The sequence below is a fragment of the Amblyomma americanum genome, chromosome 5 (genome assembly GCF_052857255.1).
Source record: "Amblyomma americanum isolate KBUSLIRL-KWMA chromosome 5, ASM5285725v1, whole genome shotgun sequence".
NCBI lineage: Eukaryota > Metazoa > Arthropoda > Arachnida > Ixodida > Ixodidae > Amblyomma > Amblyomma americanum.
This window is the reverse complement of record NC_135501.1, coordinates 100,197,032-100,222,600: the sequence shown is the minus strand read 5'-3', so window position 1 is coordinate 100,222,600 and position 25,569 is coordinate 100,197,032. Positions and strand designations below refer to the sequence as shown.

Genomic DNA, 25,569 nt, shown 5'->3' with positions numbered 1-25,569 from the left:
ACACTTTTCATTCCACAGTTATTTTCTTCTTACCGAAAATAAATTCTGCTTTTTACTTCTGCTCTTTCACTCTCAGCGGAGACCTTATTACCTGCGGCCTGAAATTTTAAAGAACTGTGCGAAATTAGAGCGGCCCTGGGGTCACACAGCCGCGACTAATTTGCCCGGCCGCAGGCGCGTCGGCTGCGCTGGCACAAATATGGCAGCCGCGGCGCAGCTGCGGCGGTTGCGCTATTTTTCCACTTTAATTAACTTTAGTACCGTTATGTGACCTTTAGTACGGAAGGAAAACAGCCCTCCGGACTAAGGGAAAATTACTGTAAAAACTCGTTAGGGTATAACACCTCCTTTTCCCAGCCAATATCTAGTCCTTTAAGTTGACTGCAAGTTGGCAGACTGGCCCCTCCAGAGCTACACTGCTGGCAAATGGTACTGCGGCTAAATATGACTCACACGCCGCACTCTGCAGTCGACCATGCAACACTACGGAATTCATTTGGAGCTTCAGTTTCTAGAAAGAATAAAGACATGAAGGGCAGAATAATTCAATACTATTTAGCAGAGCACCCAAGCTCTGCAAAACAAAATAAACTTGTTTACTATTACTTTCCTGCTAGATGAACCAGTGCCAGAAGCAATAGTAATTCTGTTTACTGAGGCCTTTTATTCCTTCTTTTGTATGCTCTCCTTCGATATTAGAGCTTTAAAATAAGCAAACTATTTTAACACATTTTTATTTTCATCGAGACTGTGCAACTGCGAAAGTTCGAAACGGATGAACGAACATATTTTCACGAATACCATCTTCAGCATTTCAGAGTAGTGAGTGCTCTAACGCGATAGATTCTCACAATTTCGACGTGAAATTTGTTCATAACCCTGTATTCCCGCCTCTCCCTGATTGAAGATCCCAAAGAGGGAGTCCAAGCGCTGACATCGGTCGTTTCAGTTTCAAACGCTTCCTCCCGACTCTAGACAGGTGGTAGATCCTCGAATAGCGCTGCCGAACTCCCCGAAAACCGTCAGGACATATATAGATTTGTGAAGGGTATTTTACCTGTAATAAAAAAATCACCGATAAAGACTCTATATAGTCGTCCGGAAAAAAACATTAAGTAGTGAAACAAGCCTAGGTTTGCTGTTCTAAGCTTGGGTTAGGCTTTGTTGTCAAATAGTTGGCCTAGTTCGTGGTCCGGGATTAGAAACAACCTCATAAGTTCATCAGAAATGCGCGGTATTCAGATCTAGTGTATTGTGCAGTCTATTGGCTGCCCTGCCCTTTATACTGCGATAGCAGTAAGAGAGGCATTTTGGAAAATCACCGGCGTTGCCGACGTGAAGACAGGAAGTTTTTCCGTCTGGCGGCTCAGAAAGCGGATGCCAACACGCTGCAGATGTGCCGCCCGCTTCCCAACTCGAACTCTGCAATCCCCCCTCCCCACTTTCTTCACAAGGCCTTCACGGACTAGAAGCTCGGGCTGCACAAAACCAAAAACAAAGGAAGTTTAAGTAGGCCGCGCCTTTCTTGAACCATGCAGAGAGAGCCATGGCCTATCTTTCTTGAAAATAATTTGTTTTCGTTATGTTTCTCTCGCGACAGCGGCGCGTCTCCATATTTTCTCTGTTCTCCTCTTCTTTCACTTTTCTTTCTATTCAGGGTCTTGACATAGCTTGGCACCTGGCTTCGTTTCCGTTGGTTTTGGGCCAAAGCCAGGGGCAACGAAGCCAAATGCCAGTGGCGCCGATCCGCTTGATCGCCAAGCTTAGACAGAGAAACTGACTTCAAGGAACGAAACTGCGTGAGACGCGAGCTTATATGCTGCGGAGGTGGGGGCTGTTTAGCGCTGACGCTTCCTGCAATCACAGCGGCGCACTGGTTTCCTGGAACAAACAGCGACATTAATACCAGTGCGCCCTTGATTTCCTGTATAAATCCGATGTTAGTTAAGATGCCGCAACACACATAGAGCAAATAGCAGGACACCAAGGAAAACCGCGCAACTCTGCACCATCCTCACCCTCCACTCAACATAGAACAAGGACACGTCCTTCGCATAGTTTGAAGTAACATACTTTCCTCACTCCAATAATGCTCCGCAACTTCGGATGACGTGTCAAAGCTCACTGTCCGGACTGTCCGGAGAAGAGGGCAGACAGGAAGCACATTCTGTACTCACGTACACTACCATTACCTCTCCTTATTTCCCTAGCCCTTCGTCTACTTCCGGGAGTCATTTGCGTCTCTCGGGCTTAGCACACGGTCAGCTAGCCGTAGCCAAGAAGGTCCTACTTCTGACAGGACCCTAATGCTGCCCTTGAATAAAGTTTTTCCTCCTGCTCTTCCTCTGAAATGCCAACTGAGCATCCGGCTTCATAAAGAACGTGCCTCCTCCGCAGCACCCTCCGGCTTTTGCACGTGCGATCACCTGTCATATTTTGTGGACTTTATTTACACGAAGGCCCATGGTGTGCTACGTGCCATGGCTATGGGGCGAAATAAAATTCTAACACGTAGTCTGAGAGCCACCTGCCTTGCAAATGGAGCACCCACTAGCCACCTCCTCACACCGCCTCGATTGCTCGGTGATTGCAACCACCCACCTTCACATTCCTGAAGCACCACCCAAGCACTCTTCTCCGCTCGGCCTGCACCCGCCATAAAAAATTCTTCGCTTGTGTCAAGCATCGATATTCAATAGAACTGTTCGTAAAAGTAAACTCATAAATGTAATCACTGGCGTCAATCCAAACGGCTCGCGCAGCCTGCTGGCATCTGGTTTGATGATCAATCCGGCAGCAGTGCACGCAGCAAGTAGGGCGACTAAGCGATCCTGTATATCGTTACAGCCACACGTCTCTTGGGGCATTGGATCAACGCTGCGGCTGGCCATCAACGAAGCGGACTGCCTGTGCCTTTTGGTCACCGTGACGCCAGTGAGCCCTACGGCGCCTCCTCATCTCTGCCTGCGCTGACGGAGCAGCGTTCCCGGCTGCCTACATAAGCCTGGAATCCCTGCTTCGCTCTTCAGTCCACCAGCAGTGCACGCAGCGAGCAGGGCGACTAAGTGACCCTGTATATCGTTACAAGTAAGAACAAACGACCTTGACACGTTATAGTAATTACCTTACTTGTTGCACTGCTGCCGGACAAGCGAAAAAAATATATTTTGAGGGCTTTGACTACTTTTTGACGTGGGCACACGATGACAAAAAAGAAGAAAAGGAACTCGCAAGTGCGTTTTCTGACTTTCGCAGGGAAATGCGTGCTGAAATGAGGGAAGTAAAAAATAGTCTGCGCTCCTGTAGCTGCACCTGTGATAAAGCTAAGGCTGTTGCTGGCGATATCAAGGCGTTACGTGAAGAAATAAAAGCGTTAACAGCTCAGAATCAACATCTCAAAGCAGAAAACGAGAGACCTGAAAAGAAAGTCAACGAGCTCGAACAATATCCTCAAGAAGTGCTTTGGTTGGGGCTAGTTGGTGCATAGCTTTTTGATGATGTCTTGACGGCGCGAAAGCAACTAGGACAAAAGAGGCACACGAACACAAGTGTGCCTCTTTTGTTCTTGTTTTCGCGCCGTCCTGACATCATCAAGAAGCTATCGAATATTATCAGCGAAGTAATAACCTGGAAATTAGGTGTGTGCCAGAGCAGCTCGACTCGACCACAATGATAAAAAAGATCGGTGAACTTGTGGGTGAATCGGTAACTGATACTGATATCGACATTTGCCTTCGAGTGCCCACGGCCCCCGGAGAAAAGGACATCATTGTACGGTAGATATCGCGAACCAAGCGCAACACGTTCCTTGCCAAGTAAAAAAAAAAAGAAACTGTCATCTGAAGATGTGGGATTTGAGGGCACAGGCACCACTGTCATTTACGTGAATGAGCACTTAACACGACAGAACAAGCAAGTTCTTGGTGCTGCCCTGGCGGAAAAGAAAAAGGCCGGATGAAAGTATATCTGGGTCAGCTCGTGTAAAATTTTGGCAAGGAAAGATGAACAGACCGATGCCATTCGAATTGCAAACAAAGATGATATCGCCCGCATCAAATATTCTTAGACGTCATTTTGTTGGTCCGGGCTATTCATTTAATCAGTATGATGCTCAACTCAGCCTCTTTCATTACTAAATCGTTCACATTAATATCGAATATTCGTTATTTACGCCCATGTTTTTCCTTAGTGCACTTGAATGTCCGTAGCGTAAGGAACGATAAAGATGAGCTGGAAATTTGGCCAAAATCCTTGCAAGTTATTTTTGATGCGTTCATGTTCACGGAAACATGATTATGCAAAGATGAGCCTTCCCCTACTTTTACTGATTACATGTCACTACGATTAGACAGAGCTTGTAGAGGTGGTGGCCTGATTATTTATCTACAACGAAAATACGCATATCATATTGTTGATGAGTGCACAGTTATGAATAGGAATATAGAGTGCCGAACGGTGGAAACCAGCACGTTTTTAGTTGCTGACCTGTACAGACCACCAACTGGATACAAGCGGAATTTCCTACAGCATTTAGAAAATGTAATAATCTATTGTATTATTACTAATAAGCAGTTCTTTCTCTTGGGAGACGTAAACATCGACACGTTGGTTGACGACTCTTCTGCGCGCGACTTGATGAATCTCTTATCCTCTTATGGGTGCAAAAATGCAATTACCATGCCAAGCCGAATTGCGTCACAAAGTTCTACTTCTATAGATATATCTGTTTCAAACCCTAATGCGTCAGATTATAAAGCAGGGGTATTATCATGAGACATCAGTGACCATCTGCCCATTTCCTTTGCCACACAACACACCTAACCACGAACTATAAACGCAGCATGTTTAAATATAGGTGGTGAATGACTCCTCCTTAAGCTATTTTCATTTTTTTAATATAGCGGGCTGACTGGTCAAATGTGTGCCTACAGCAGGATGCAAATTCTGCGTACAAGATTTTTCTTCGGGTCTTTCTTAGTTGCTACAATGATGCATTTCCGCTGAGGGAGTATAAAAAATGCAACCGGATAACTAAAAAGCCCTGGATTGACTCCGCCTTACTAAAACGCATTGCGAAGAAAAATTCATAAAAACAAATTCATAAAATCCAAAGACGGCGACTTGTTCAAAGAATTTAAAAAATATCGCAATAAAATAAACGTTGATATCAAGAAAGCCAAACTTGCATATTATGAAACAATGTTTGCCAGGATAAGAACAGTTCCGGCAAATATCTGGAGGCAGGTAAATAATCTTACTGGCAGAAACCCATCACCGGTTAAGGCTGACGAAATAGTAATCAATGACTTCATAGTAGACAAGATGCTAGCAGATGAAATTAACGAGTATTTCATTAATGCAGCCGTACCTCAGCCGTCTGTTCAACAAAGTGGGAACTATTGGCCTTCTCGTGGAGTGAATTCATTCGTTTTGGAAGCCGTTACTGAAAGAGAAATCAATGGTCTTATATACACATAAAAAATATTGTCACAAATGGGTTTGATGAACTTAAAGTTGAACCTGTATAACGAGTGTCATTAATAATCAGCCCTGTCCTAGCCTATCTCTTTAATCTCACGTTTTCTACTGGAGTCTTCCCGTATAAACTAAAGCTGGCCAAAGTTTTTCCAATACACAACGGAGGTAGAACTGACGATATTACGAATTACCTACCAATTTCAGTGCTACTGGTGTTTTCAAAGATTTAGGAATGGTCTATCAATAACCGGCTGTCAAAATATCTAACCAAGTATCATATAATATCGCCCTCGCAGTATGGTTTTCAGAAATATAAGACAACTCAGGAGGCTCTTGCCATCAAGCTGCAAATAATCAGAAATTTTTATTATCAGCTCTTCACCTTAGGAATATTTCTTGATCTACGCAAAACTTTTGATTCCGTCGACCACGAAATCTTAGCTATAAAATTAGATTGCTATGGGATTCGAGGCATCACATTGGACCTTATGAAGGGCTATTGATCGTTTCGGCGTCAGTGTTTTAATGTAGACTGTACTACATCAAAACAACTTGAAATTAAAATAGGTGTCCCGTAAGGTTCGATATTAGGCCCGTTACTTTTCCTTTTTTATGTGAATGACATAACCGAGCTACAAAGAACACCCACAATAACCATGTTTGCAGACGACACTAGTTTATTCTTTTCAGGTAGAAAACTGTATGACATTCAGATATCAGTCAATCTGTATTTAAATGATTTATCCACATGGCTGCAACACAACAAACTTCAGTTGAATGCAGTAAAAACGAAGTACATGATATTTAAGCCAGTGAATACGCATAAAAAATAATTAACTTACAGTACAGAGGACATATATTAGAACAAGTAAGTGTGCAAAAGTTCCTTGGGGTATGGTTTAGTGAAGATTTGTCTTGGACCCCTCATGTTAATTATCTGCGGTCCGAACTCGCGAAGTCTGTTGAATGTATTAGAAAAATAGCTTCTCTTCTACCTCTGTGGCTAAAGCAATCACTATATTACTCCCTGTTCTATTCTAAACTTTTGTACGGCATTCTGGTCTGGGGAACATCGACAAAAGGGAACTATGATTGGCTACAACTGCTGCAAAAACGTGTCGTCTGAATTTTTTTAAACCACACCGGCCATATTAGATTGTTGTCGACACAGCCACTTTTTCCCAGATTTGATGTTTTACCAGCAAGTATAGTCTATTTATGGATACTGGGACAGCAAATATATGAAAAGAAACTTCACAGAGTTTACACACCTGTTCTGTCTCACTATGATATTCGTAACCCCAAACGCAGAAATAAAAAAGTCAGAACAAATTATGGGAAACAAGATCTGCAATACCAAGTATTAAACATGTTAAATAACTGTGATTCTATTTTAGATTTCTGCCTGCGCAAAAAATGTTTCAAACGTGAACTACGGGCAATTTTGTTTTCCGTTGAGGTTGTTAACTAACAATGATAAATGTAAATTTTACTTTCAACTGTTAACCTTTTTTACATTTTTTGTGATATTTGAGTGAATCTTTAATGTGATATAAAAAACTGTCTATAGTGCACAAGTACAGCCATATGCTGTAGGTATGCGTGTACTATCTGTAACGCAGCTTCTCTTTTTTGTACCAGCTCTCTGCTGTGCTGCTGTAGGCTGCTCCTTTTGTTACGGGGGCAGAGACCTCGTCAGGCAACCATGCCTTTAGTCTCTGCCGCCCGCAGGATGTTGTGATTTTTCTGCAAATAAAAACTGAGAGCTAAAAGCTGACTATTGTGCTCGAAGTATGAGAGCAAAAAAAATATATCTGCAAATTGATGATAGATAGATAGATAAAGAGGAGGAGGGAAAGACAGGGATGTTAACCAGAAACGGGTTCCGGTTGGCTACCCTGCACTGGGGAAGAGGGATTAGGGGGCTAAAAGGAGGAAGAGAGAAGGGGAAAAAGGCATAACACATACACACCCTCACATGCACAACGCTGTCACAATTTGTCACTCAATCCAGTCGCTCTCAAGTAGGCAAAGAGTGCCTTGTATGCCTTGAGGGCAGTCGACTGCTGTGGCCACGGACCGAGGATCTTTTGCTCTGTTATTGGGCGAGGATCGAGGCGGTCCAGGGCACAACACAGTGTATGTCTTGCACTCGCAAATGCAGGGCACTCACAGAGAAGATGAGCGATGGTCTCCTCATAACCGCAGCTTTCACAGGCAGGACTGTCGGCCATCCCCATCCGGAAAACATAGTGGTTGGTAAAAGCAACGCCGATCCATAAACGGCATAACAATGTTGCGTCGCGACGTGCTAAATTACGTAGAAGACGAAGGCGCAGTCCAGGGTCCAGTGCCTTGAGGCGGAGGTTGCAAAACTCTCCCGTGTTCCACGCTAAAAGTGTGAGCTCCAGCGCCAAAGGGCGAAGCCCACACGCTGCGTCAGGTCTTGATATTGGGATCCTCACTGGAAGTCCGTCGTTGTGAGCCGAACGCGCAGCCGCATCGGCCTGGTGATTACCGTTAATACCACATTGTCCCGGCAGCCATTGAAAAATGATGTCGTGACCTTTGGAAACGGTGCCGTGGTACAGTAGACGGATCTCAGCAACAAGTTGTTCCTGCGACCCGCAGCGTAGCGCAGCTTCCAGGACTTGAAGGGCTGCTTTAAAGTCGGTGAAAACCGTCCAGTCAAGTGGAGGTTCCTGACTGATGAACTCTACCGCAGCCCGTAAGGCTGCGAGTTCCGCGCCAGTTGAAGATGTTGTATAGGTCGTCTTCACTTTCATGAAAATGGATCTGGCCAGTATCACCACCGACCCCGCAGAACTGGTCGAGTGAACTGATTTCCTGCAGATTGAAGGAAATAAAATAAGAGCGGCATGAGATATTAACCAACCTCGTTCACATTTTTTTTCGCGTAAATAAACAGAAGGATATGCATAATAGAGGAATATATTATGGGAAGAAAATGCAAAGGTCCGTGATGGTTGCCAATGATTCACCCCATTTCGAAACTGTAGGTGAGGACAGCGCAGAGTCGGGAGGGCGCAGGAGAGACAAAACATTGCTGTGTTCAAATTCTGATCTTAGGCCTGAGGGGCTTCGTTTCATTTTCTATCACGACGAAATGACATTACTTATCGCTCATGGACCTACGGAGCTTCATATAAACGGCGAAAAATGCCTGATATGCTTTATCAAAACGGGTACCACGCATTTCAGATTCGACTTGAGGAAATATATGCACGCGCTCGCAGGAGTGAATGAAACATTGATGCGGTTCAACTGGCATATTTTAGCATTTTTAAACTGCTTTAAATATACTACTCTTTGAGGAACGTCAAGTACAAACTGATAGCAATCTTTGTTCTAGTAATTTATGCATTTTACTCAGCAATAGGGCAATAGCAGCGTGAGATGCACGTAAACATGACCTTGTTTCGGTACTTGTACAACTTTTTTTTGTAGCACCTTCCAAATCTGTTCCTTTACAGAACGCCTTTGAGTAAAACCACTGGGCTATTTGCTCACCTAGATGCCGACAACGTGTGCGAGACCAGCATAAGTGTTCTACAGTCCTGATTTGCACTCCCGGATGTGACCAAAGAGCATGCTTGTTGAATAAATGACATCAGCGTCTCTGTTTCTCCTAACTCTCGTTTTTCCTTGAATGCGGGGATCTAGGATGCTTGTACTAAGGCAACAGTCCTTCTCTTGTAGTACCAACCGGAATGCTAATGAAACAAAGAGAGCAAAACTTTTTTTTAAGTACATCGCTGTAAAAGGCAGCTGTTTATGCATAGGGAAGCCAAGAGTTCTGTAGCCAAGCCTGAAAGCAAGACGTTTAACTGAAAGGAAGTGAAAAAATAAAGAAGCAACGAACAATTCTTGATTTTGCCTAATCTATCCGAGCGCTGCCGATGATAATAATTCTAGCGCTAGTGGATGGCTCCAGAGTGCCTGGTCAACCTAATCAAATTTGTGCATAGAGGCGTCGATTCATCGACTTCCGCTCTGCTATACCTGCGTTCTGCCTCACGGAAAAAAAGCGAAAGAAAATACAGGCCACTATGTAAAAAGAGGATCGTGCCAAAGGGGAAGAAGACATGGAGAAACGCAGAGTCTGAAAGGAAAAAGAAGCGCAGCACTCAGCGTGGAAGTTGCAGGCGAAGCGCTTCTTTCGTCTGGAGCAATTGCGCTCGAACATCACTTGCGGTGGCGACGATGGCACAGATGGACAAAGGGACATCTAGGCGGAGGGCCGGGAATATGGGGGACAAAAGGGGAGGCAATGACAATGCAATGACGGCACATCGACAGCTGGCACCCATTCCTTTCCTGGTCAGGTTTCCTACTTCCTACGGGGAACTTTCGGTGGGATTCTAGGAACGCCTTTTAGTATTTTCTTTACAACGAGAAACCAGAGCGCGGAAGGCAGGATGCGTTCAGCCTGGTGACAGAAGGAGTCGTGGAAAGGAAAAGCGAAAACGGACAGCACGTTTACAAAAGGAAACTGAGACCGCCTCAAAGAAAGAAACCTGATGTTAATTAATATGAGCAGGCACCAGTTGTGACCAAGAAAAATTGCGCAGTTTCAGAGCGCATATAAAAAAAAAACGATCCTTTAGCTCGGTGCCAAAGCAACTGATTCCGGGAACCTTTCGCAGACTTCAAAAATTCGTCCTTTTTGAATTTAATGGAGTCCTAAAAGCGCAATAGGGCCTATTAGGATTTTTTCTTAGTTTAGTCGTCCTGTGGTGATTGAGCCATAAGGAACAAAAGAGATTGCGCATGTCCATTCACAAGAGTGCCATTTGTGTTTATGGGGTTCGAGTAAGGCTAGACGAGGTAAGGCGAGCTAATAAAAGAAGGTCCGCTGTGCGGCGTTGTTATTCCATTTTACATGGTCAGGAAAGTGCAGCCATTCACAGATATTTTAGCTCCCTCGTTCAGAGGAATACTAGAAATTAGAAAACTGCGTTTGATGTTTATGTGCTTGCTTGAGCGAATGTGAATATTGCATTGCCTGTTACGCAAGACAATCTTTCTTTTCACATTATTCATCTCTTTCTCTTTCGCTTTCTGAATCTTCCTATAGTGGTTATGTGTAGAAAACCAGATATTGAAATGAACTCCCTGCTTTCGTATGTTCTGGCTCTTGCTCTCTTGTTATTTTATGCTGAGGGCTAGTTGAATTTTTGGTCAGAAGCAAATAACTTGCAGGTAGGTTGTGCAGATAATACTTCTACCAACCTAACTGAACTTGATTATAAACTCGAAGAAGAATAAAATTCAAATGTCATTGCAACACAGCCTAATTATTTTCAGTTTAATCAAAGATGGTAAGGTCATACTGCATACTGAATGTTTCGCTATTTATGCAAAATCTGCGCGCTCTGGGTATAAAAGCAGTAACATTCTTTCAAAATTCTCTTTGGATGCTCTCTTATGTCACTAGGTGTAAGATTTCTACAGCTAAGTTAGATTGGGCGCCAAATGAAACATTAAAGGGAAGTACCCCGATCGACATACGTTTGCCCCTACGTCATGTAGTTTTCTCCGCGACGCTCCAACCCAAGCACAATGGTAGCATTGAATGTGGTGGAAGGGTGTCATGCAGACATCATGCGAAAGCTTGAGCAAAGCAAAGTAGCTTGAAGGTGAAGGAAAATTGCTGTTTATGAACGCTGAGCAGTCATGATAGCTAAAAAATAAGCCATCACTGTGCATAACAAACGTACCATCTGCTCCAAAAGTTTATTGTTTGTCATATCGTTCGGTTCAGCACGCGGTAGACTGTATACTTTTCTAACAGTGGAGTAGAATTGCAGGTGGTCGTTTCTTCGAGGAAGGTTTACGAACACTTCCTTTAGTGTACTTCGGCGTGGAATATGAACAGGAGGCGTGTTTGTAGATGATGAGAGCAGAGCAAATATTTGCAGCATACATATACAGAGAGTAAAACCGGAAGAAGGAGAACTTAATTTACAAAAGAACAAACCTTGCGCTACTATACTCATCGAGTACCCGACGGGTTAGAGCTTAAGTAGAACCGTGTTACATGCTAAGCATGGACTCCCAGCTCAGACTGGACTGGACTTCATCCGTTCACTTGCTCTTTTTAAACCCTTAATCAGAAAGGCTTAGGGGCGGTCATTTTCAGTGGCCCGCCCTACGCATCAATTCTCCAATCAAAAATGTCATGAGAGATGAGGACGACCCCTTGAGTTGGGCTTAGCCTCGAACCCAGAGTCTCGTTAACAACACAACCCAAATAAAAAACAAATACGACACCACTCTCTCTCAAGTAAGAGTAACTACGCACACGCTCCCTTCGGAGCTTTTCGTCAGACTAAGCCGCCGCGTTGGCTAAGTGGTTACGGCGCTCGGCTGCAGGCCCGAAAGACGCGGGTTCGACCCCGGCCGCGGCGGTCGAATTTCGATGGAAGCGAAATTCTAGAGGGCCGTGTACTGTGCGATGTCAGTGCACGTTAAAGAACCCCTGGTGGTCGAAATTTCCGGGGACCTCCATTGCGACGTCCGTCATAGCCTGGGTCGCTTTGGGACGTTAAGGCCTATAAACTAAACTATACTTTTCTTCTCCCTTTCCTCAGGCACACCGCCCCCCCCCCCTGCTGCTAACATTGCTCGTCAAGTTCTTCACACTGATGAGCTCCCACCCATCATCAGTCCGTGTCGCCCGTCAGCAACACAACAGGAAGGGAAAGGGCCACGAAGCCGCCTCGCGGTGACGATACAGACAGAGTGCAAAAAACATTGTTTGAGGCAGCGTAGCATGTCCGCCGGTATATCGTCGTCACCTTTAACGTGGACCGCGTTGCAGGGGCTCATCTTTTTCATGACGGGCTGAAGTGCTCGAAGCCGAGGTAGCAAAATATGCCAGAGGTCTTTCGTCCCCTGGTCAATGGCTCGGCGGTGTTGCTGCAGCGTTATTGGCACTCTGTCTCTGTTGTCTCACCATCCTTAATGTTAGTCGCGCTGCCGTATAATATTCCCACTAAGACAACAATGCAAGAGTACCCATTCATGCATCCTCGAAACCATTTGGACATCTGCTGCAGAAGAATGGACTTGCAAAAATCGATATTCGATTTGTCTGAAAACGAAATCAGTGAAGACAAAAAATATGTTTCTTTACCTCAAGGTCTACGGGCGACTGGTGCCTCCATTGTGTTGGGCAACGGTGTAGCCTCCACTCAACATATCGGTTTCTGTCATCGATCGGAATGCGGACAAATGAAGATCTGAATTAAAAAAAACATTCGAATTCAGCTGAAACGCGAATTCTCCTAAATGAATTGTGAAAACGAGTGCATTATTCAGCCGTGCAAGAAATACAAAAAAAAGACACTGTAACAGGAGATGAAAGTAGAAATTCTAGTGTTCTATGTTTACATTTCATACGACGCGCCGAACCAGACCTGAAAGATCTTCCACTGAAAGTATGTCAGCGCTCACAGCATACTATTTTATGTTTAACCAATGCAGCTCTACCACGTTAGGTAGGTCCGTAACAAGAGATATTCTCGATGTCGTCACACCACGTTGGAATCACTCTTCTTTATTTTCCTGCATTTGGTGACTCAACACATGGCAGAAGGTTGCTGCCGAATCCGCACTTTACTCACAACAAGCTGACAAGGCGTCACTTCGGGGCTCAAGCCTTAATTTTCTTATAACGTAATGTATTGACCAGTACCTTGGAACTTATGCATTCTACCGAAAAAAAAACGGTGCGATAATTCCACTGCTCAGACTATGAAGTGCATCATTTTTCTTAAAAATGTCGGAGCTATATTGCGTGAGATAGCAGCTTTGAAATTTTCGGCTCAGAGACGGCGAGCCACTTTCAGCAAACATTGCACAAAAAAATCCTTCAAAACATCTTGAAAATCAAAGACCCTGAACTTCCGTCGCAGAAATTGCTTCTCCTATGAAATATTGTGAATATTTCAAGATTAAGCACATGCTGTCAGCGCAGCACATTTTCTGTTTCTCTATCAAACATAAAAAAATTAAGTCATGCAGGCAAAACACCGTTTTATTTCATGTGCAGTTCCGATATATAATGCTCTCTTGAAAACACCCTTTATACATTATTTTATTGTAAATAATGCAGAACGTCACGTTTTCTTTGCTCAAAGTGAATTATATAGAGTTTTGGCAAGAAGGACCGCAATTGCACAACCTCCTGCAAATTCAATTCAATTTTATTCAGGAATATATGTGAAAAAGATGAATACATTAAAAGTATTACAGCAGGAGGCCCCATAGTACATGACTGTCGGGGGGACCTCCTAGAACAAAACAAGTGGGTTAGAATAACTAATAATGGGAAGCAGTGAAGTACGTAACTAGTGTTAAGATACAACCTACAGAAAGCAACGGTGGCAATAAAAGTAACAGCAACGGTAACAATAAAATCTGTAATGAAAACAAAATATGTAGAATATCAACTTAGTTACATAATACAACATACAACCAAAAACTAGAATATTGCTGTCTAGATCTGTTGACTAGACAGCGAGCCATTTAATACGATGATAAGTTTTAATACGATGATTGAATGTGTGAACAGTAGTGGATGTGTTAATTTCTCACGGTAAGGAATTCTAATGAGATATGCCAGCAAACACAGTAGTAAATTTTTCATAATTAGTCCTAACTTTAGGTAAAAGGAAATTATTACTTTGTTGAAACCTAGTAGGGTTAGTATTAATAAGTTGATCAGTGACACCGTCAATGTGAGCGTGATGATGAATTAACTTGTACATAATTATGGATAATTTTAGAGTAAATTATTGTTGGAGGGGAAGTATGTTCAAGCTGTGATAGAGCGGTGAAGAGGGCGATTGCACAGTTTTCCTGTGTCATACCAGATTATGAACTAATGTGGCATTGGACACTGCGATTCGGCGTACCAGGACGCTTGGTACTTGGCGGTACTGGCATTTTAGAGAGAGAAAGCATGTTTGGAGTAAAAAGGGTAGTGTACATTTTAAGAAAAAGAACGAAAATTAATCAACATTGTAACAAAGCGAACGTAAAGCAAAAAAAAAATGCTAGAAAAGCAGCACAACAGCTTCCACAATCGAAACAACCATCAGATTGCTAAGTAACCGAGCACATCAAGGCTACCACTAAATATTCGGTCGCACTTCTTGCACAAAGACGTAACACTTACTTTTTCTTCAGTTATATTCTCTTTATCACGTGTATAAAATGCGGCCGCAGTCAGAAAATTCTCGCAGATCATGTACTGAATATTTTTGCAGCCGTTCGGGCGGTTCTGCTCATAGCGGTAATCATGATTCGGACTGTAATAATAATGACGAATTCAGGGAATGTATAATTCTCCTGGTGCTAGCTGTTAGGTTCTGTTTCATATTGCACGCTTTTTATTCTACCCATGAAGTTTTCGCCGAAATATTTCAAGCAATATGCTTTCCAATTTTATACGGATACTTTAACACATTGCAAAGCGCTGGGCAATCAACAGCACGAACAGCCGCAGAAGCAGTCCAAAAGCAAAGAATGACGGGAAATTTTTACGATATGAACGCGGGGTTCTGTTCATTATCTTATATTCTATTTTATTCCTGTCATATTGTGTTTGTATGTTTCAATCGGTTTGCAATCCTGTTCCAACTTGGCCTCTGAGGAAAGAATGCGCTTATATAGTTGTAGCTCACCACAACCTGACGTACGATTAAACTAGCGGTGCATATTTCTCAGCTTACCGCTGTCTCATTATCACCAAGCATCGTTTCCACACAAGCACATATTATTTAGGTTTTGCGTGCCAGTGTTTTCGCCACTATGTGACACGAGTGTCAACGCTACATCGCTTGAGCTTGGTAGAGAACGAATGAGTTCTGTCCTAGTTTCAGCCGCCGCGGTGGCTCACTGCGTTCGGGTACTCACCCGAAATACGTGGCTTCAATCCCGACCGCTGCGGTCGAATTCCGATGGAGGCGAACTTTTGTAAGCCAGTGTACTATTCAATGTCAGCGCACTTTAAAGAATTGCAGGTGATGGAAATTTCTAGAGATCTTCACTGCTGTTTCCCTCACAGCCTGAGTCGCTTTGGGATGTTAAACCCCCATAAACCATGCCAGTTCTAAAGCTAAAAAGTTAAAACGAAAACCATTTAAATTTTGCTAAAGGCGGCAAGTGATTGCTGGGAATGATAATGACAGTTTCTTTCTCATACTTTTGATTGCCTGTTTCCGCACTGCGCCCTTTTGAGAACACGACACTAGGAATACACCGGTTCAAGCGCATTCAAATGTCACCGGAGGCTCATCCAGCATGGATGAGAAAATTCTAAGAGGGTCGACAATGATACCATCGAAACTGCGTTCTTCCTAGCGTTCCTCTACTATAAATCACTGAACACCAGCGTCCGCAGCAAATAGTAGGTCAAGAAGGAAACTGGAAACGATATTTTGAATACGGGAAGCTATTTTGAATAATGTTGTGGATAGCATCCACTGCTATCATGCGCCCTGGGCAGGAATAACAGCGCAAAACCTTTTTTTTACCATGGAAGCAGTACGAGTATCAAACTGCGATCTCTGTTTATAGTGCGGGAGAGTGAAGCTTCCAGTGTGCAGAACAGCAACCCTTCAGCCACCTCACCACTACACACCCGTAGCTACGAGGCGGCCCAATCTTCAGCCGCTCATCTTCACATTCGAGAAGACCCACCCACACCGATACATCCAAATCCAAAGAAGTCACACATCACCAAGTCAACTGCCTTCGCTCACGGCAAAGCCTGCAAGCAAAACAAGGCCGCACAGCATCGAAACAAAATGCGATGGTGGAATTGAATAAAAGCCTCAGTTCAAAATCCAGGTGCACTCCAGAATCGCCACCCATCGCCTACCTCGGCCCACACAACCATTCCACCTCCTAAAGCGGCGCACACCACTTCCCATCTTCACCGTTCAGAAAATATAACTCGCATGTACATGTGAAGCATCGGTCTAGAGTAAAATCATTCAACAGAGCTAGAGGGTCAAAGTTATTATGCAGGAAAAATCCACATGCTTTCGCAGAATTGTCACATAAGGTGTGTGATCGTCCCGTAATTTATTATTCTTCAGAGCGCACCTTCGTACTCTTGAGTGGAAAAATTCGTCAATCCTTGAACCTTGTTAGCTTTAGGAGTCAGCAAGGCCAGCTCGCCTTGCGTTGTTGGGTTGTCTTTTTGCGGCTGAAAAGCAGCACGTGGCGATGGTTTTGCTAGCGGCAGTTATATCAACACTGAATATCCTTTTCATCTTTGATAGAGCCTTACAGAATTGGAGCATGCGTGCTGTAGGGAGCAAGCGCGCTGATAGTGGGCGTAATGGAAGTAAAGACAGCTTGCCCTCCTCCGGAATGCACACCGAAATTCGGTCGTGCCCACGTAGGAGGGCATACTTTTTGGCTGCGTTCCCACATAGTTTCCTTTTAGCTGTGCAAAGATCTTATTACTGCCAATTTTTACACTGTGCATAGCGCAGAATCGAAGGCGCTTTCCAAACCAACTCTTTTATGCATAACTGCTTCAGGTATGGTTTCAAATTGATACAAGAGGAGGACAGTTTCAAGACACTTCTTTACCGATAAAGGGTATGTAAACGCAGTTATTATTTAATACCCAGCGTGTACAGTGGTCAAGAACTAATTGTAAAGAGGAATCTTGTTATCACATGCACTCACAGATAATAGAAGTCAACGAATATAAAACTTAAGTAAAGAGAACTACAACACAGCTTTTAGTTATGTAACTAATACGTGCGCCTATCGGCGAGCACATAACAAACTCGGCATCCCTATCTTCTACAGTCCTCAGCACTCCTGTCGAAAGCGCTCGAGTATAGCGCTACGAAACAAACTGAAATCTAGACACAGCTCATCTGTTGCGCATACAGTGCATTTTCCAGGGAAAGTTTTGTGTCTACGCCACGGTGGCTCAGTGGTTACGGCGCTTGTATACTGTGCCCGAGTACCCGGGTGCGAACCCTACCGCTGCGGCCTCGTTTCGATGGACGCGAAACGCTAAGGAGCCCCTGTGCTGTGCGATATCAGTGCACGTTAAAGATCCCCAGGTGGTCGAGGTTATTGCGGAGACCACCGCTACGGCATCTCCTTCAGTCTTTCTTTCACTCCCACCTTCCTTTCTTTCCTTACGGCATGCTTCCGGTGTCCACCAACATGTGAGACAATTACTGCGCCATTTCGTTCCCTCAAAAACCAATTTTCAACCAAGTTTCATGATGCCTCGCTCCAGGGCACGCATTTCCTCTAGTAACGTATACAGGCTTAAAAACACCCCTTCCTCTTTCCGACACGGCGACATTCGAGCGCTCTATACAGCCGTGCGGATGACTGCACCAAGCCGCACTGCTCTCCCTGGCTTATAGCCCGCCCTCTGCGTTTATTCGGCGGCTTCAAATATTCTAAGGTGCTAGTGAACACCTAAGATGAGCGTTGCTACAACAAAATTTTCGAAAGGCACACTGCTCCGACTATGTCATTCTACTGACTCAATTTTTTGTCTGTCGATTCGGGGCAGCATTCGTTGCTAGCAGCGACACTCTTCACTAACGGTCCCTCAAGACACCTAAACTCTTCACCAGACCATTCCCTCAAATCCTTATGCGGCGGGCCTCACGAGCTGCTGGCCGGCGCTCCGCAGTGGGGCTTCATCAAAGAAATCTGCATTCCTTGGACATGCTAAAATTCTCCTGGAACGCCCGTCTAATGCGTTACGTATTTGGTTCAAGGATTTTATAATCTCGGCTGACACCGGAGCTACTACTCCAACATTGTGTTAGTCTCTGCGTGATATGAAGACTGGTTCTGCTTTTTTTCGACGCGGTTGGGAGGAACCGAGGGACGTACCCATTTAAACGCTTGCCTCTGTGCACTGGGTGGTATTAGTGACCCTGTTTACCGCAATGCAAAGTTAGTGCGCTGCCTCTTTTCGCTGAACAATTTGTCCGTGAACGCGGTTTTGAGCCATCCGTCTTTTTTCCTACCGCAAAGTCTTTGTTAATATAACTGATAATCCGCTTTCCTCTGTTGGAGCAATGTGGAAACACATTACCATATCATAACCACTAGTGCAAATGTTTTCATTTCTGGCTGGGAAGGAAGTGTCTTGCTCAAGTCTATTCCAGTTTTAATGGCGATCGTGGTGCCATTCTGTAGCTCATCATCATCAAGCTAAATTCATATTGATTGTGCGCTACATTTATTGCAAAAGGCCTTAAGTGTTGTTAAAAGGGTTCCTGACGTAACGTATAAACTGTAAGAGATACCTCCTGCTAGACAATGAAGAATTACGCAGTCTCACTTGCAATTCAATTAGAAAATATAGCTGACATAAGAATACAAAAGAGGAAAAATTGTAATTTAGTGCTAATGAGTGCCGGAAGGAATGCTAAAATCATTAAGAATACAGCAGCAAATCAATGTAGGAAATGAGTATGTTACCTTCAAGTTGCGAACACATTTAATTTGGAAGCTAAGATATTAACACGAACAGAAAACAAGCCAAGTTGTACAAAATCACTAGTAAGAAATCAAACACTGGTACGAATCAAATACGTCCTTAAAAGGTGGTGAAGTCACTGCAACTTATGGTTGATTTGGTTCCGGACGGCTAACAATTCTACTCACACTCGGCTGAAAAATAAACTGTTTGCCTTTAATTTTTAGTATTCGCTTGTGGTAGTAGCTGGTTAAAGTATTTTATGGCTTAAACTCTTAAGAACGATATTTTTATGTCTAAGAAAAACAAGCGATGTCAAAAAAGATGAAGTCCTGGTGACTTTGGCCGAATGCTAAGAGTGCAATAAATACCCACTACGGGTGCTTGTAAATAATATAACGGAATAAGAAGCAGCTCTGGATTTTAAAGCGGCGAGCGCTTAATAGATGACTGTTATACGTGGTGCTTCAAGATAATATACAATACATAAAGTGACAATGTAAGAAAGACACACAACGTACGTAGGGAAGGTAGTTGACCGCAATGGAAAGTTTTTAGCATCATTAGAGTACTAAAAAACAAATACGGAAATGCATAGCCATTGCCTCCATTCTTGTTCAGTGGTTCAGTAGCAGGCAGGATAGCAATTTAGCTGCCTTCAAAACTGAAGTCGTAGTCGCAAGACAATGACGCTAAGCGCTCATGAGTACACGTAGGTGCCAACGTTGAAGTGGGCGCAGAGCCGTAGTAGTTGTTTGCTGTGCTTTGGTAGCCTTGGTAACTTATGCAGAGTTCTCATATCGCAAATAGTATTCAACAACTCTGAGCATGCATTGCCCACAGACTTCATTCTACCCTTCGGGTCGATAAAGTTACCCGCCGCATATTTTTGAAAACACCGAAACAGTGGCAGGCATTTACGATGATATAGAGTTCAGACCTATATTTCTTTTGGACGGTAAGTGCTGATGTAGAATAATCAGGCGCACTTAACTAAACAAGGCCAAAGTGCCTGGTGTAGAGCCTTTGCTAAAACTGCACATTCCACGAGACAAGTGTGCGGGCCTGCTGTGGCGAGCTTCGTGCTCCGGTCGCCCGACGGCGGCTGGTCTGAGAAGACAAAAGTTACAGATATAAGCATCCTTTTTGGAAAACGAACTTGCCCTTGCTATGCGATAACAACTGCCTAGTTCTTATGATCATTTACTTCACGGCGATTGTGTTCGGCAGTAGCAGCAGTTGCACATCGCCGACGCTTGTCTTGGAAGGCGCTTGACGCTTTTCTACCACTTCGCAGTTTTACGGCTGGGCCTCCGTTCAAGTTCAACCTTTGGCGCATGGCTCCACTGCGGCTGCGCTGCATCTGAAAAATTTCCTGCTGACAACGACGCACGGTTTCGAAGATTGCGGACCGTATCTCCTCGTATCATCCGGGAAACCTAGCCTGCTCCCATTGGCCCCAGCAACCACGTTCGAACTACCGAGGTTTCTTCGGCGATACTGGGAATCATTGCTCCGCATTTGCATTCGGCAGTAGCAGCAGTTGCACATCGCCGACGCTTGTCTTGGAAGGCGCTTGACGCTTTTCTACCACTTCGCAGGTTGGTGGCTTTGCTTCCTTTATTTTTTTTTCTATTGCATCGTCTGCTGCTGCTGCTGCTGCTGGGTGCTGTTGCTTAGTGATAGCCATGCCTAATCATACGGCTCAAGAAGAGCCTGACCCTTGTCTTTCCTGCCATGCTGTTATCCCACCCGATTCCCCATTTGTAACCTGTGTAGCGTGCGAATTCAACTACCATGTTGGAAAAGCATGTTCAGGTCTAACAGCCAGAAGCTACAATAGCAAAAAGGCCGATAGCAGCATTGCGCAGTGGAAATGTCGGACATGTGTAGTGGCGTCAGAGCGCGCTTCTCGACCGTCCAGCGATCAATGTCGCTCACGTGGCTCCTCCTCTACGCATAGCTGTTCAAATAACGAACAGCAGCAGCTCTCTCAACAGGCACTAATGGGCATCGTGACAGATATGCAAAAAAAGCTATGCCTTCTAATGCAAAAAAGACGAACTGCGCAACAAGAACACGGACGAAAGGGAGGCAGACACACACTAACGCAGACACACACTGCGTTAGTGTGTGTCTGCCTCCCTTTCGTCCGTGTTCTTGTTGCGCAGTTCGTCTTTTTTGCATTATGATCAACCAACTAGCCCGACAAGTCCTGTTGAAACAGCCTTCTGATGCCTTTAGTTGAGGCGATGAATGCACTTCCCGAGTTAAAGCAAATAGTGACTGATGTACAAGTGTCTGTTCAACACATGTCGGATAAGTATGATGAAGTGCTACAGCGCCTAACCAAGCAGGACCGTGAACTAACAGACATTAAGGAGCGTATTACAGCAGTGGAAGACTCCGTCAGTGCGAAGGAGATTTCTGATTTAAAGGATCAAGTTAACGAACTTGAACAGTATGGTAGACGGCAGAATCTCGAGATTCATGGGGTCAAATGGGAAGAAAATGAAAACCTTTTACCTAAAATCAATGAGTTGGCTGCTTCCCTTGGCCTTCGTTCGCTTGCTGAAGACGACATTGATGGCATTCACCGTATTTCCACAAGAAAAGGTCGAAAGGCTCCCATTCTAGTGCGGTTCGTTTCTCGAAAAACAAAAGAGAACTGGAAGAGCAAGAATAAGCAACTGGTTGACAGTGAATCAGAAGTCCGCTTCTACGATAACCTTACCAGTCGAAACAAGCATCTTTTGTGGCTGGCACGCACAAGGGCACAGCAGATGGGTTACTGCTTCACGTGGCAAAAGAATGGAAAGGTGATGGTCCGCAAGGGCCCAGGTGAACCAATTCTGCGGATTTCGTGTGAGGCAGATCTGTGTAATATCAAGGAAACTAAGCAGGCTGAAAGTGATGATTCTGAGGCGTGAGCGTCCATCAACTTAGTTTTTTTTTCTGTGTTTCTTTATCTTTTCTAGCAGTATGGATTACGAAGCATCTTCACAAAACCGCAGTTACTACGCGATACATGAATTTAACGAGACAGTAATGGGATTACCTTCTCATTCAAATAAGCCTCTTTCTATGTTTTGTTTAAACTCACAAAGTCTTCGAAACAAAGGAGATGCCGTTGGCGCTTATCTGAACTTACTTCACCATAAATTTGATTTTCTAGCATTTACAGAAACCTGGTTCACTGATTCCTCTGACGTTGCTCAATTTGAAGACTATTCTCATGTGTCTTTGTTCAGAGACAACAAAAAAGGGGGGCGGTGTCTCTCTGTATTTTTGTGATGGCGTATCACACGCCTCCCTAGAGTCGTTTTCCGTTGTTGATTGTGATTTTGAGGTACTTGTTGCCGAATCTTGTGGTGTTATTATAATTCTTGTTTATAGACCCCCGTCTGGTAAAGTTGAACGCTTTTTTTCCTACTTTGACAGTGTACTTCACTCGTTTACAGGACATAGCCAATCTGTTGTCGTGCTGGGTGATTTTAACACAGATATATTGACTGAGAATACAGTTTCTAAGAGTTTTATTGGTATGATGTCTTCCTACAGCTGTGCAAATGTTATAAACCTGCCAACAAGAATTACCACAAGTACGAGAACTGCTCTCGATTTATGTTTCACTGATTTCTTACCAAATGATGTACAGTCGGGTGTGATGGCCTGCGATGTTAGCGACCATCTTCCATTTTTTGTCTTTTTGCCCCATTCGAGGAAAACTTTTTCTAATAGCACAGCTAACACTTTCTATCGGAAAGTTAATGACGAAACTATATATTGCTTTCGACGCATGATTTCAGAGGTGGACTGGTCACTCGTTTTTAATAAAGAAGATCCTAGTCGCTGTTACGATGTCTTTGAAAAAAAATTTCAAGATGCCTATTATGAAGCCTTTCCTCTAGTCCGCCGCTCTAGGTACAAAAAGTCTAAGAAACCGTGGGTTACGAAAGAGCTGTACAAATGAATAAGGCAAAAACACAATCTCTTTGCTGATTTTTTGAAGCACAAGGACATCAATATACTAAACTTGCATAAAGCTGTAAGGAATAAGCTCAACACTGATCTAAAAACCGCAAAACAGGAATATTACGCAAAAGCGTTCGCTAATAAACTTGCCCCTAATCAGATATGGAGGTCATACAACAATTTAGTATCAAAACGAACCGAGCCAACTCCAGTAGAGATTGTGGTAGATGGCGTTCCACTCAGAGGTCGTCCCTTATCAGACATGTTTAACGAACACTTCCTGACGGTTGGTGACAATCAGTCTGCGCAAACAACATGCACTGATCCAATGTCATATCTTAAAGGCATACCAAAGCCTTCGATATTTCTTTCCCCAACAACTACAGCCGAAATCTCTTCGTATATAATACGTCTAAAAAATAACTGCTCCGTTGGAGCTGATAACATCAAGGGTGAGGTAGTAAAAGCCGTATCTGATATTATCGCACCTTTGTTGTCCCATATATGCAACCAAATGCTCAAAGAAGGCAGGTTTCCAGATAAATTAAAGATAGCAAGAGTTTGTGTGGTACATAAGACAGGAAGCTATAATGATCCTAACAATTATCGCCCAATATCCGTTTTACCGGTCTTCTCAAAAATTGCTGAACAAGTCATCAATACCCGCCTTACTTCGTACTTCATTAAGATCGGAGCTATTGCGAAAGAACAATATGGCTTTCAGAAAGGGAAATCTACGGAAAAAGCTTTACTTCACATAAAGGATAAAATAATTAACAATATAGAAAACAGAATTTTTACACTTGGACTATTCTTAGACTTTAGAAAAGCCTTCGACTCGGTCTGTCACAAAATTTTAGTGCGCAAATTACAATTCTATGGGATACGAGGTTCCGCACTTAATCTTATTCAGAGCTACTTATCATCCAGAGTACAATTCACAATGATTAACGACATACCTTCAAGCCACGGCCTTATACGCACTGGTGTGCCACAGGGCTCAATACTGGGTCCTATTCTATTCCTAGTTCACATAAATGACATTGTTAATATTCTTCCTTCCTCCGAAACAGTTTTATACGCTGCCGACACAAATATTTTCTTTCATGACGCGAGTTTACAAGCAATAGAATGTAGAGCTAATCTCTGGCTATAAAACCTTACATTATGGTTGAGGGCCAACAGGTTAGAACTAAACATCACGAAGACGAAATATGTAATATTCAGAGCTAAAAATAGTCATAGATAATGAGCCAATCATATTATACAATTCGAATATTTTACAACGAGTACAGTCAATAAAATTCCTTGCAGTTATATTTAATGAACACCTGTTGTGGACTGACCATATTAATCAAGTAAGAAAAAAAATTTCGCGATCAGTGGGCCTTCTAAATAAATTTAGACTTCTATTGCCAGTATGGCTCAAAAAGCAACTTTATTTCAGTTTAATTCATTCACATCTTCACTATTGTTTACTGATATGGGGAGACTCAACAGAGACTAATTTAAATGCTTTGTTTTTACTACAGAAAAAGGCCATACGAGCAATTGCTAATCTAGGCTACTTGGATAGCACTAACTCGTGGTGGAACAGCTTGGGGTTACTGACAATTTTTCAATTAAAAACTCTTCGGCTAGCACTTGAAACATATAACAGATTTCATCTTGAAACTAATTTTTGTGCAACACCAGAACTACCGCAAAACCCATATCCCCTTCGACACATGACAATAAGAGCACCAAAATCAAGAACAAATTACGGATTCCAAACGATTAGATATCATATGACTACCTTTTTGAATGAAAACAGAAATTTTCATGACCTCCTCCATCAATGCAGAACTCAAAAAATATACAAGAGAAAAGTGATTGCACTGTTGACTTCATGACTAACCGGTACATCCTGTGACATATTATAAATTGATAACAGTCAACATGATTGTATATATATTTTTTTTCCTTTTTATAATTCCCTGTAACCCAACAGCACGCATCTTAACAACTTCGAAGATACCTTAACATTGTTGTACAATTTTTTCTTTGTTTTTCTTTTAACATGCCAGCAAGTGTAATGGCGACCGCTACATTTATTGTATTTGTTTATTTTGTGTGTGTATGTGCCGAGTGCAGTTTGCTTACCCCCAGGGAGGAAGGCCCTCGTCAGGCACCACGCCTTTTGGCCTCCTTCCTGAAGTGTATGAAACACACTTCAAATAAATACTTTTCAAACTTTAAAAATAGCGCTTTCCTCGATAGAAGGCGCTGTGTTTTTCTTTAACCGGGTGTCTAAAACAGCCCTAAGCGCCGAGGCTGTCCGAGCTCACTATGGATGACACGTGACGTATCATTGAAGACGCAGCGGGTTTTTTTTCAGGGGAACAAAAATGGCCGAGTTGTTGATCCTGCGCTTTAGAACCGTGAAACGAAAAGGCGAGAAGTACACAACCTCAGGCTACTTTGGAATGTCAGGGACCGTTTTGCATGCTATAAATAGAGTGTTCCACATTTGCTCTTGTAATTAGCAGTTAACCAAAAAGTTATTGCTGCGGTCGGATTAAACCGGTGAATTCAAGCTTTAGTTAGTATATAGCCATCAAAGACGG

General features: G+C 43.4%; 1 protein-coding gene across 1 annotated transcript; it reads left to right on the top strand.

Annotated features, from left to right (window-relative positions):
* Window positions 1-21,240: 21,240 nt before the first annotated feature.
* Window positions 21,241-21,918, top strand: LOC144134068 (uncharacterized). The gene has a single exon (XM_077667060.1). It carries the CDS (start codon window positions 21,241-21,243, stop codon window positions 21,916-21,918), a length of 678 nt encoding a protein of 225 aa, XP_077523186.1.
* Window positions 21,919-25,569: the final 3,651 nt, after the last annotated feature.

Coding starts and splice junctions, on each gene's coding strand:
- LOC144134068 (XM_077667060.1), top strand. CDS start 21,241: ATGAATGCACTTCCCGAGTTAAAGCAAATAGTGACTGATGTACAAGTG.